Raw genomic sequence first — 13,895 nt, forward strand, 5'->3', positions numbered from 1 at the left:
AAATAGCCAATAGAAAAATACGCAATCGTAAATTTTCATGGCTAGCTTTGTTTTGAAATAAAAAATTTTGAAATTTTCGTTTGTTGCGAGATAATTCGCATAAGAACATGTACCCTTACTAAACTGTTCCCGTACCCCTGGGGGTACGCGTACCACACTTTGGGAAACACTGCTCTAAATCATTAAGTTCATGCATAAAAATAATTTAAATAAAAAATAATTAACAAAATAATAAAATTAAAAATAATGCTTTTACAAACAACAACTGTAATAACTAATTATAATAAAGTACATTCAAAAATGTGTTTAAATTTTATGACTTTCTAAATCTTATAAATGTAAATATTTATAAATAACTTTTTTTCCCCGACGTTCTTTCAAGATTTCAAGAATTAATTTGTAAACACAAAACAATCATTTTCTTCTTCTCGAAACTGCAAAATCTCAGGTGGAAATAATTTTCTTAGAAAATTTAATTATTAAAATAAGTTATAGTTTTCAAGAAATAATAACTTACAAAAATAATAAGAAATGAAATTAATAAAAATATTATTAAAATTTATTAAAACATATTTACTCTTAATGGCTTGCCCCTAAATGTAAAAACTTAGAAACAACTTCGGCCACTAATTTCACACTTCAAGTAGCAGTTTGTAAACAACCGTTTTCTCGAAACCACTAAATCTACGGTGGAAGCATTTTTATTTTGTTCACGGATTTACGAACCTGATCGTTGTTAGTCGTTATGCATGGATTACTGCAATAACTCACATTGACTAATGCCAAAACATGATGAAGGCGAAGAAGTTAATCCCATGTTTAGAGAGTATCTTTAATCTTGCACATATTTCACGTCTCGAACGCAATGGCTTGTTAAATCTTTACTAAGTTGTAGTCATCTAGATTTTTCTTTTTAGTGGAAAAAGTTTTTATAGTTTATTTTGTTGAAGAAAACTTCAAAAAAATGAAGACAAAACAATCTTCAAATATGCATAATACACGCATATTTGATTTTTCATTTTACGATCTTCTCAGTTTTAATGTTGAAAAATGAAATATTCATAACAAATATGTAATTTGTAATTTGCTTTCTTTTCAACAATCTACCAGCAATCTAATTTTTACAATAATAATTTCAATCCATTTTTTTCAATAATCAATTTTCTTACAATGTTGAAAAAAATATTGATGGCAAAAATGTATGTTTCTTTTAGTTTTAATTTTGAAGAATAGAATAGGAACAGAATAATTACATTCTTGAAGAAGAATTACATTATTGTTGAAAAAGAATTCCAAACAACAATATGTTTCTAATTTGACTTTTTTTTCTAACTAAAAGATTGCTTTTAGTTAAAGAATGTTAAAGAATAAAATGATCATGGCGAATTTCTATGTGTTTGTAAAATGCTATTTTTTAACAATCCATCTTCTTTTAGAAATAAAGTTGTAGAATAAAATAACTATTGTTTGCTTTTTTAACTGTCCGTTTTCTTTTAGTTTTAATGTATGAAGAATGTAATATTCATCATAAATATCGATCTATTTGTAATTTGCTTTTTTCTCAATAATCTACCAATAATTTAATTTACATAATAATAGTATGATCTAATTTTTTTCGGCAAACGTTTCTTTCTCAATGTCGAAGAAAAAATAATCATGCAAAAAAACTAACTAACTTTGAAACCAGCTTTGAAAACAACAAACATGTAGCAATGATGTTAAAAAAAGATAAAAATCACTTTTAAAAACCACGAATATCATGATAGTTAAAAAAAAAACCAACGTTAAAAACCAGAAATATATTTTAAATATGATATTTCTAAACCAAAATCAATTTTAAAGTCCCAAATATGTGATAGCTGCCTTCGGCAGCCAGCTTCGTCACATTTCAATATTATCTTGTACAACAAATAATTTTTAACTGTAACCAAGCCGAATGCAAAGCGCAACTATATTTAAATATTCCAATTCGTCAAATCCCTCTCCAATCTTTAATTAGTTTTAAACCTTACACCTTAATTTGTTTAGTTATTAGTTTTAATCAATATATTAATCAAATTTTTTCATTATCTAGATAATGCCCGCGGCTTTGTCAGGGATTAACTGAACTTAAGTACTTATTACTACTTTAACTACTTTGTTAGACTCGTTCGCGCTATTGCCAAAATTCTTTATGTAATGAATTTCAGTAATAAGTTTAAATCACACAAACCACAGTAAGTAAGAGTTCGGGACATTTCAGCGTAGTAGGCAGCAAAAGTATTTAAATTATTTCTATATCTGCCTTAAGATAAGACCGAAAACTCACCCCCAATGCTTCATTACGTGCTACACTATTTCCTCGAGCGCCTTTCGAGTTCTAACTTGACAATCTTATAATTATATACACTATAAACTTAATAAATTTTTAACTAAGCGGTCATCTCTATAAAAATCCAAAATTATTCTAAATAATTACTTGACGTATAACTAACAAAATGAATAGTAAGTAAGTTTTGCCAATAAATAAAGTAGTACCCGTTTTTACATTGCCACATAATATATATATATATATATATATATATATATATATATATATATATATATATATATATATATATATATATATATATATATATATATATATATATATATATATACACGTTGGTATTGTACCAGTAAGCATCAAGTTTATGAAATATCAGTTTTGCTACTTATTACTATTACAAATAAAATAATTGAAAAATAAGAACATTGCATTTTATTTTCAATTTCTTCTTCAAAATTAACCGGTCGAGCGAAGACGAAATTTTAATCCGTGATTGATTTCCGTGTTCCGCACAAATGCTTTTGAAACTTTATAAATCCTGCTATTCAAACATTGAGCTTGGATTTATATAATTGTTTACTTACTTCAAAATTAATGAAAATTACTATTCTGAGTATGAAATTGATTGTTGCAATCGCACTTTCAGAAACTTTATATACTGTGTTACATCTTCCTACTAGCATAGTGACTTTTGAGCTGTGTTACAGTATAACGAGGTTTAAATAATGAACACCTACCGTTTATTTGGTTTGTTTCTGTTTTTGGTGGGATATGCTTACGCAATATGCGCGGCAGGAGAATATCTTGTTACTATGGAGAAAAAAGAATTTCTGGAAATTGTCGAATGCGTTTCTAAAAGTAAGATTTTTAAAAAATTTAATATTTTATTTTAGGAATGCATAGCAGTCAAAATATTAATGGATCAATAAACATAGAGTTTTTTTATCATAGCGGAAAAAATATTTTGTGAAAATCGAATAATTTTATAGGTAATGGGACAAAACTTCGTGGTTAAAACTTCGCGTAAGCAAAATTTCTCAAATTCAAAACCTTAAATTAATAATTAGCATTAAATTAATAATTAATTACTGTATTACTTTTAATAAAAATACTTTATACTTTACATGATATTAAAAAGTTCAAATTCATAATTAATGATAATAAAAATAAAAATATTTAATTAATTTTTATTTAAAAAAAATTTTTTTTTTTAATAAATTATTTTTTTAAATGGAAAAAACGAAGAATAAAACGCTTAATGTTAATGTTTAAAGGTTTGTGAACCTGAGTATTTCAGCATTGAAAATTAATTAGAGTGCTTAATGTTTGAGAGAAGGAAAAAAAAAAAAGGAAAGAAGAAATTTTCTCCTCAACGAAAAAAAGAAAGAAATTTTCTATCTACAGCTTTGCCTGCAAAGTTCGGGGTTAGCGAAGTTAAGGACTAAAGACCAGCGTAATTATGAATCGGTACTTTACGAAGTTATGAAATGGCCAAATTTTGTACGACACGCAGTTACGAATTCACGCAAAATTATGGAGTAAGGAGTAGTATTCAAACAATATTTAATAGTTAAAAAGCTGGGGCAGTATACTTATGAGGTAGCACTGTTTCCAAAGGAGACATTTACAGATTAAACTGTATCTTGGAATTGTTACCCGGTAATACTTTTGCTGGATGACATACTACGCAGGAGACAAATTTTTGCTTCTATAGAAATCGAGGTGTTACGAGGTAAGTAGGTAGGTACTTTATTAAGGTCACCCTAGAGCTGCACAATGGGCTATTGGCGACGGTCTGGGAAACATCCTTGAGGATAGTCCGAAGACATGCCATCGCAATTCTGATCCTCTGCAGAGGGGATGGTTCCCCTGATTTGGTAGTCCAACGACCTGTGCGTGAATTTGAGCACTTTACGGTAAAACAGTTTAACGAAGATCCATACCTGGCACCCACGGTCCCTTCTCGGCAGATCAAAGTGGTCATCCACTCTCTGACTGACCGCAACCAGTGATGCTTCACTTCGGTGTTCAACTGGGAACCGTGTCTTTACGATCAATCCACTGCGGAACCGTGGTGTTTCAAACCAATTTTTTTTATTGATAATTTGAAAAATGTTACTTATTGATGTATTACCTTATGTTCTTCAGTTTAGAAATGCTAAAAATAAATTTTAATAAATTTCATTAAAAATAAAATTTATTTTGTTTATAGGCAAGGATCCATTGCTTTGTAGTAAATTTGCTGCTTGTGAACGATTAATGTCCCCAAGAGTAAGTAAACAACAACTGATTCTAATCACTACTTAAAGATTCATTATTAATGATAATTATCTCTCTACTAGCTTTTTTTTTGTTTCCTTCATTTATTTATATTTTGGAATTTTTTTAAGTTTAAAATCAACTCTCCATATAAAGTTTAATGTGGACCATCCATCGAAGTTGGCAAGTCCATATCACGTCCGGGTCACCAATAAGGGGATATAATTATAGACTATGTCAACCTTCAACTATCCAAAGATACTTCTAGATGTAATGAACATGTCTTATATACTAGGGAATTGGTATTTAATAATCTTAGTGGTAGTTACGCCACAATACATAGAAAACAGCAGCAGAGTTAAGAATTCATAAGTATTGTTACCATTCGTTATATTTTTCAAATTATAAAATCAATATTTAGAGATATTTAAAAATGAACGAATGTCTCTTTTTTAAGCATGTTAAAAAAATTTCTCGTTAAGTAGTTAATTTTTTAAGCATTTTCATAATTAAAATTTAATATGTTAATAATGTTGTTTAATAATATTTTGCAATTTTCAGGTACTATTTTCTTTAGATGAATGTAAACGTGAAGTAGTTCCGGAGGGAATTAAAAGATGCACTCCTTATTCAATTCTTTTTGAGAAGCCAGAAACACCCGAAAAAGTAAGAATTTAATAGGTTTACTTTAATTTCATTTAAGAGTACAGCGGTTAGCAAATGGTGATCCGAAAGTTAAGACAACATTATCAGTTATGAAACCCCGTAATAAAATTTATAACCAATTAATTTTCCATTAGTTATTTAATATTGATCTGATAATTATTTTGAACGTATATTTTCGCAATGTTTCATTTTTTTTTGTAAACAGGAACCACTTTTCAGCTCATTCATTTTTAGTTTATACGTACAATAAACTATTACTATGAACTAGTTATGAACTAGATGTATGATAATAATTATGAACTATATCTATGATAATGATTATGAACTAGATGTATGATAATAATTATGAACTATATTTATGATAATAATTATGAACTACATGCCACTTTAGGCTTCAAATATATGACATGAAGCCTAAATTTGAGCCTAGTATTGTTAAAACTACCCGATGAAAAAATTTTGCTCTTTATTCATTCGCTAAATATTTTTAAAATAATTAATAAATTTTAATTTTTTTAATATTTTCAAAATAAATAATGGTATTTACTTTATCAATATTTTTCACATGAAAATTCTAATGAAATTTCTGGGTTCCGCTAAAAGAAGTTCGATAATTGTATCAACCACTGTATTTACTACTTGGCGAATCAAACTCGCATGTCTGGATTTCAATTTTAGATTTTTCTTGCTATTGTGCTCGTCTCAGTTATAGTTGTCAGATATTTATTTTTTTGTTATGGATTTTTTTTTTTTTTTTGGGATCAGTTTGAAATTTTTCTTGCTATTATACTCACCTCACTCATTGCTATCATATAGTTTTATTTCACTTTAATTACAAATTTGTCTTTTGGGATCAGTTTTAGATTTTTCTTCTTATTGTGCACATCTTAGACAATATTATGAAATAGTTTTGTTTTTCCTTAATTATGGATTTGTTTTTTGGGATCAGTTTTAGATTTTTCTTGTTATTGTGCTCGCCTCAGTCATTGTTGTCAAACAGTTTTGTTTTTCATTTATTATCGATTTATTTTTCGGGAATAGTTTTAGATTTTTTCTTGCTATACTGCTCGAATAATTCATTGCTGTCAACTAGTTTTGCTTTTTATTTAATTATGGATTTGCTTTTTAGGATCGGTTCTAAATTTTTCTTGCTATTGTGCTTGCCTGAGTCCTGCGTTTGAAATAATTTTTTTTTAAATTAGAGATTTGTTTTTTGGGATCAGAATTATATATTTTTTGCTATTGTTTTTGCCTAAATCATTGTTGTCACATATTTTTTTTCTTCTTTAATTATGAATTTGTTTTTCGGGATCAGTTTAAATTTTTCTTGGTATTTTGCTCGCCTAAGTCATTGTTACTGCATAGTTTTGCTTTTCTTCTAGTATAGATTTTTTTTTTTGATAAACTAAACTTCTTTGTGTTCAACTAAATCAACATCATCATGCGTCCAACTTTGTGTTCCACATCTTGTTATCATAAAGTTTTTTTTTTCATTAACTATGGATTAGCATTGAAAATAATTTAAAATTAAGAAAAAAGGTTTTTAAAAAATGGGAAATTTAATTTTTTCAATTGGAACGAAGAAAAAATAGCTTTATGTCCAACTAAAAATGTACGGTACATCACTTTTGTTGCTAAGATTTTATTATAAATAAAATCTTATACATATCTTACATATTAATAATCTTACATAATTTTATCATGAATTTTTTTATAAAAGGGAACAAAAGCATACAGGGGCATAGCGCCTGATATTTTTAAAATAACATATATAGAAAATTAAAGCAAGCAATTTGGAAGATTGAACAAAACCATGGCAAAATGAGAAAGAGAAGCGATTTGAAAGAGCTCTGTCAACAGTTATAGGGGTTGGCGAGCAAGAACGAGGATTAAATGTTGTTCCATAGTTTAATCTATAAAATGTTAATCCATTTTGAGTGTTTTTTTTATATCTCAATCTGTATTTGGCTAATTAAAACCTTTACATAAGAAAATTAAATGCATTTTTTTGGAGAATTTTTATTTTATTTAATTAGTTTATCTTTTGATTGTTAGAAAGTTTCTACTTAGTCAATTTTAGGTAGAATTAAATTTTTGAAGATATTTATGTAAAATATGCTTTAAATTTCAATAACTTAATGAAGGTGGGAAGAAAATTCTAACTGAGGAATAAAAATAATTTACATCCTTTTAGAGACACTTTTATATTTTACGCACGTAATGAGATTTATCTGCGTGAATAGTAAACAGTAAGAAAAAGAATAATGATATTAAATTAAATAACTGAAAAAATTGCAATCATTCAAAGATTCTTTTGATAGGAAGAAAGCAATTACATTATAACATAAATGTAATTTTTTTCGGCTGACACATTTTTAAAATTTTAATAATCAGCGTTTATAAACAAGGACAACTGTTTCAATTCTTCTGGATTAATTAATATCTATCGTATATGTAACGATATCTCTTAAATTGATGAAGAAAATGATTAAATGCAGTTTTTAATGAATAGATCGAATGATTATTAAAACCGAAATGAATTTTCGTAATTGAATTAAATTAGATAAATTGACGAAAAAAAGCTTTTTAAATAAATGAAAAATTTTTATAAGAAGGTTTCTTTTAAATGAGAAACTAAAATAAAAAAGGAAAAGTAAGCTCTTGGTTTAGGGAATTTATAGAGCACAAAATGATTCGACGCTTTTACAAATATAAAAAAAAAAAGTTGAACATTCGTATAAATAAAATAAAATTTACACTACCGGTCAAAAGTTTGCGAAAATTTTGAAATCTACGAAAAAATGGCCTAAATTTAAATTTTCATAGAACTGCGAAAAATCATTCAAACTGCATGAAAGTTTGATATGTTCTAAAGTGAACCCTCTACATTTAGTTCCATATAATCAAATTGCAATACTTTATTTTTTGCGAACTGAATCTAGCTTTTCATCATGGGTTGTTTCTATGGTGAAAAAAGTTGTTAAGTTTGAACACCTGCCAAACTTGCAAAAATTTTTTTTAATATTTTCTGTTGATAGAAAATAGTTATGTCAACCATTCTATGTAAGCCCTAAAAATTTCAGATCGATTTGATTTTTTTTGACGAAGTTATAGATTTTTGAAAAGCTTGTGTACTTTTCTCGATTTTTGAGCATTCCACATATGAGGTCTTTTGGTCTATACATCTTCTACCAAAGAACCTTTTAATTTTAATGTTTTCTATATTTTCAACTAATTTATATTGATTATAAAACAAATATTCTTATTCATTATTGTAATTATAAAGAATTTATTATGAATATAATTAAAACAATATCTCATAAATGTCACATTTAATCGAAAATTTGTTTGTTCTTGCAAACGATGCTCTGATATTTCGAATCGAAACCAGTTAAGGGACATTTTACAACAGGAATGGAACTCTATATCACTTGAAGTGATTAATGGTTTGTTAGATCGAATGCCACGCATATGTAAGGCTATAATAAAAGCAAAAGGTGGATGGTTCGAGGAATCTAAGATTTAAATGTTAATTTATTTAATTACAAAATACGAATAAGAATATGTTAAATATTTGACCTGTTGTAAATAAAATAGTATAGTAAAAATGCAAATTTTTTATACTAGTGATATTATTTTTTTAGAATTATTTATGTAATTATTGTTATAACTTTTTATTTTAATTTAATGTAAAGTAAAAATATCACACCAAAACTAATACATATAAGCAATAAATATAAACAATAAATATAAACAATAATAGTTACAATAATGAATAAGAGTATTTGTTTTATAATAAATATTAATTATTTGAAAATATAGAAAACATTAAAATTAAAAAGCTCTTTGGTAGAAGAGATATAGACCAAAAGTCTGCATATGTGGAAAGCTCAAAAATCGAGAAAAGTACGCATGTTTTTCAAAATTCTATAACTTCGTCAAAACAAATCGAAACGATTTGAAATTTTGAGGGCTTACACAAAACGGTTCAAATAACTATTTTCCATTAACAGAAAGTACAAAAATTTGTTTTTGAAAGTTTGGCAAGTGTTCAAACTTAGCAACTTTTTTCACCATAGAAACAACCCATGATGAAAAGCTGGATTCAGATCGCAAAAAACAAAGTATTGCAATTTGATCATATGTAACTAAATGTAGAGGATTCACTTTAGAACATATCAAATTTTCATGCAATTTGACTGATTTTTCGCAGTTCTATGAGCATTTGAATTTAAACCATTTTTTCGTAGATTTCAAAATTTTCGCAAACTTTTGACCGGTAGTGTATATATTTTTAAAATATTATAAACATAAAAAAGCAATATTTACAATGTTCCGAAAGTTGGATAAAAATAATCGTTTATTTTAGTATTAAATTGTATTAAATTATAAACTTGATTTTTATTCCTAGTTCATTCAAACACAATTTTAAATTAAAATACTATAAAAATTTAACTTAAATTACTTATCAGTATTACAACACAAATTTCTAAGGTAACTTTACATTTAACCACTGTCATTACCTCTAGTAACCTAATTTAATTATCAAATAAACCTCAAATTAATCTGAAGAGTTTGAATAATAGTAATTGTAGAAACTTTGCATTAACACATAACATAGTACATAACATTGCATATTGCACAATACATAACATTGCATTAATAAATAACGACTGCGTTCCCAAAATTTATATGAAATCATAGTAATAAATACACAAATTGAAAACGTTTATTTATAATAAGAAAATTTTAAGCAAAATTGTTTTCGCACTTTAAAACTAAAATTATTTCTTTTTCACAATCGACAGTCTAGAAATTCAGAAATTTATTTGAGAAATTTATGACAAAATTTAAAGAATAACAAAAATTATAAAGCAAAATATTCTTGTCTAAACATTATTACATTATCACATAGAGCTCAGAACAAATATTTTATTTTATAATTTTTTTTTCATACAAATTTATAAATAAATAAAAATCATAAATAAATAATTACATGAATTGGAAATAGACGTTATAGATAGACATGACACGTTAAGACGTTCTCAAAACAAATTGCTTGAACGAAAAAATTAAATAAAAAATAGGATTTTTCAGTATATGCATGTTATTTTAAATAAAAATTTTATTGCACTTTTTTTTACGAAACAAACTATGTTGCATACTTCTTTTGTAATTTTAGGAAATTAATATTATTTATTTATTTATTAATTAATATTTAGTGATATATGCGGCAGTTTGCAAAATTATGAACTTACAATGTGACTTTTTTTATTAATATCTCTCAAAAATTTTTCACATATGTTTACAATTCTATAAAATTGTATTAGAGTTGCTCTTTTTATTTATATTTCTTATATTTACTTTCAATTTTATTGCAGATATTTGACTGTGTTGTTGAAAAAATTGAAAAGGTAACAATAAATTTTTTGGCACTGATAAATTATTGATATAATATTCGCAATCAGCACTTATTATAGAAATCAAAATGCTGTTATTGTAAGATAACGCACATGAAATTATAAAAACAATGACATATTATAAATGACAGTTTTTTGTTGCGTTTATACAAATACTTGATCTTATGTAATTAGGATGTGGGAATTTCAAATCTGAAATTAGTTTTACTCCTAAAGCAACATATTATTTTCAAAATTAGAATTTTAGTCTATTTTTCTGTCGAAACGTACAAATTTAAAGATGCTTTATGTAACAGGGAGTCACATAATTGTTCAGACAAACTTTCAGATACATTATCAGGATTAAATGTGTATAAAGACTCAAGCCTGGAAATGTTATCGCACGCGGATAAGGTATCCCTATCTGGGGAATTCTCTATTAAAACTTCTCCAAAATCGCATGATATGGCGGTTCATAATAAGAAAGCACTTCTAGTGGTGTATGACGACGTTTAGAATGAAGTTTTTAATCAAGTAACATATGAAACTTACTTAGTTTACAAAATTATATAACAGACACTTTCTTTAGGAAAGTTCATACAAAATAATTCAGGTATATATTTTTTAAATATAAAAATAGATAACTGTTTAATATTTATATTGTTCTCCTCCTTATGTACTCCAAGAATAAAAGTGTATATAATTTAATGCTCTTCAAATTTATATTAAAATTTTTTAAATTTATTTTTAAAATTTTCAGCTTACTTTCCCAGAAAAGAAAATCATGTTAAATTTTGAGGTAAGTTTGTTTTATTTTTTCATTTTTGACCATTATGAGTTGGTCAGAACACTGTATCATTTTTTTATGAACAGGTGGAAAGTTCAACACTTATTTATTTAATAATCTTATTAAATTTAAAAATTTTTTTTAAATGATATATAAGGAAAACTATACGAATTATTGATAAAAATGCCATTAGTTGAACAATTGATAAATATGCCATTAGTTGATAAAAATGAAGGTTTCAGAATTAATATAAGGTTGAATTTAGGACGAAAAAAGGTTTAAAGAGGGAAATTTAATTTGTGAACGTGTCCAATTGTTAAGTGTCGAAAAACGAAAAGTAAAGTTCGTTTTATGCATCTTTCATTTACATTAAAAACTTTTTAGACGCATTTTACATTTAATTTGTTTTATATTTAAGTAAGTTGTAGTCCTTAGTTTAACCTATAGATCATACCTGTCCGAGTTCTACCAATTTGCATTTTTTATGCTCAAAATTGCAAGAATTGTTTGCCGATGTTGTAAGTCCCTAAAATAATTCTCTAAAAGTTAGGTAAATATTCAAATCAGATTTTAAAATTCAAGCAAATTGATTTTGAGGCTTATTTTAAGGAAATAAATATCGGATAACTAGCGAATGATATTTGGAAAATACGGGCTTTCAACCATGCTTTATACATTTTGTTTTTGACATTATTGTCAAAACATAAATGTTAATTTATTATGAAATTTGTTTTTAAAATCAGTTAGAAGATGTAGGTTTCTAGCTTTATAATACCTGTATAAATTATATAGTACTTTTTGACAATTGTGTACAATCATGTAATTTTTTTTTCATTATAGCATTTGTGTAAGAAATATAGTATTTTATAGTATTTGTATATCAATATTTATGTTTTTATTTTTTATAAAATTTGCGTGAAATAGTTTTCTATGTTTAAAACATATTTCAAGGTATATGATTCTAGTGTCATCATATAAAATCATAACATCTTTTTAATTTCGAATCCTGGTCACTTACAAGTTTCGAGAAATATAAAATTTTCATAGACATCTAGGTATCTGGTCTAATAAAATTAGCATAATTCTGAATGTATCTTGCTTTATAAAATCAATGAAAACCAAAGTAGGTAGCGTAGTAGCATTTGTGTACATGAAATGAAAATTCGAGCTTCGTTACATTTGAAAAATAAATTAGGTTTCTAATTGTATGAAAGTTTTCTTAAAAAATGTAGCTATATTGCAATTTTTTTTAAAATTCTTTTTTCTACACTGTAAAAATTCCGGATCAAATTCCGGTAAAAAAAAAAAAAAAAACAGCACTCAGGGTGCCTGTACTTTTTACCTTATAATCAATTTTTATCGGAACATTTTACGGGACAAAAAATCTGATATACCATATTTTTTTTATAGTTTTATTTACTATAAAATCACTGAATCATTCTAGTTAAATTTAATTCATTCTAATCATTCTAATTAATTGTGTACACAAATTGAACATTAAAGCTTTATTTCATTTGAAAAAAATAGGTTTCTTAATTAGAAACCTAAATTGAAATGAAAGTTTTGCAAAATTTGTTAGCTTTATAGCAATTTTTGTTAAAAAAAATAGTCTCTCTACACTGTCAAAATACCGGTAAATCGAAATATTTTATGGAACAAAAAATCTGATATACCGTATTTTTTGCAGTAATATTTATCTTAAGACCACTGAATCATTCTAAATATATAAATATTACTGTAAAAATTACGTGATGATATTTTAAGGTAAAAATAGATTTTACGAACGATGCAATCAAAGTGCCTGTATTTTATTCAGTAATTTGGTCCGTAATTTTATACTGCATAGTTTTAGTGCAGCTATGCGGAAAAGGGTTTTTATTTTTATAGCATTCTTTAAAAGACTTTGTGTAAAGAATTCGTAAGAAAACATCATTAACTAAGTGTTAATGATTGACCATAGGCTTTTATACTTAATCAATCATAAGGGTGCCACTTTCATTTTAGAGTTACTTGAAGTGCAATACTTTACATTTTTCAAGCATGCTACTCACATTAATTTCAATTACATATTACAGGAATGTGCTAAACTTCTGTTTGAAGAAACCTGCAAGAAGAAAAGTTAAGAAAAAGTCTCAATCCTAATCCACAGCTATTTATTATCCTTTCTAATAATATATGCATAAAATAGCAAAATATATTTGCATAAAATAGCATTCATTGTATTTATGCATTAAATAAAATCATTAATATGGAAAATGTGATCTGTTTACTTATAATATCCTAATTGACAACTTAAACGCTACAAGCAAGTGACTATTAACAGCGGTAGCTACCTGTTTGATTTTTGATTTTATAAATTTCATATGATTTTATAAATTTCATGCTGAGTGATATCACAAATAATAAACTCAAGCTCATACATAAAAACTGTTGTTGTTACATTGATCGTTTTTGATGCTAGAAATATATGAGGATT

At 26.2% G+C, this 13,895-nt stretch overlaps 1 protein-coding gene across 1 annotated transcript; it reads left to right on the top strand.

Moving 5' to 3' along the window:
• Window positions 1–2,951: 2,951 nt before the first annotated feature.
• Window positions 2,952–13,618, top strand: LOC107457345 (uncharacterized). Its single transcript, XM_087168689.1, has 6 exons — window positions 2,952–3,166; window positions 4,521–4,579; window positions 5,129–5,233; window positions 10,615–10,647; window positions 11,393–11,431; window positions 13,495–13,618. Exons 1-6 carry the CDS (start codon window positions 3,034–3,036, stop codon window positions 13,540–13,542), a joined length of 417 nt encoding a protein of 138 aa, XP_087024815.1. The 5' UTR covers window positions 2,952–3,033; the 3' UTR covers window positions 13,543–13,618.
• The last annotated feature ends 277 nt before the right edge of the window (window positions 13,619–13,895 follow it).

This window comes from Parasteatoda tepidariorum, chromosome 7, assembly GCF_982258835.1.
Source record: "Parasteatoda tepidariorum strain Cologne lab strain chromosome 7, Ptep-v5.0, whole genome shotgun sequence".
NCBI lineage: Eukaryota > Metazoa > Arthropoda > Arachnida > Araneae > Theridiidae > Parasteatoda > Parasteatoda tepidariorum.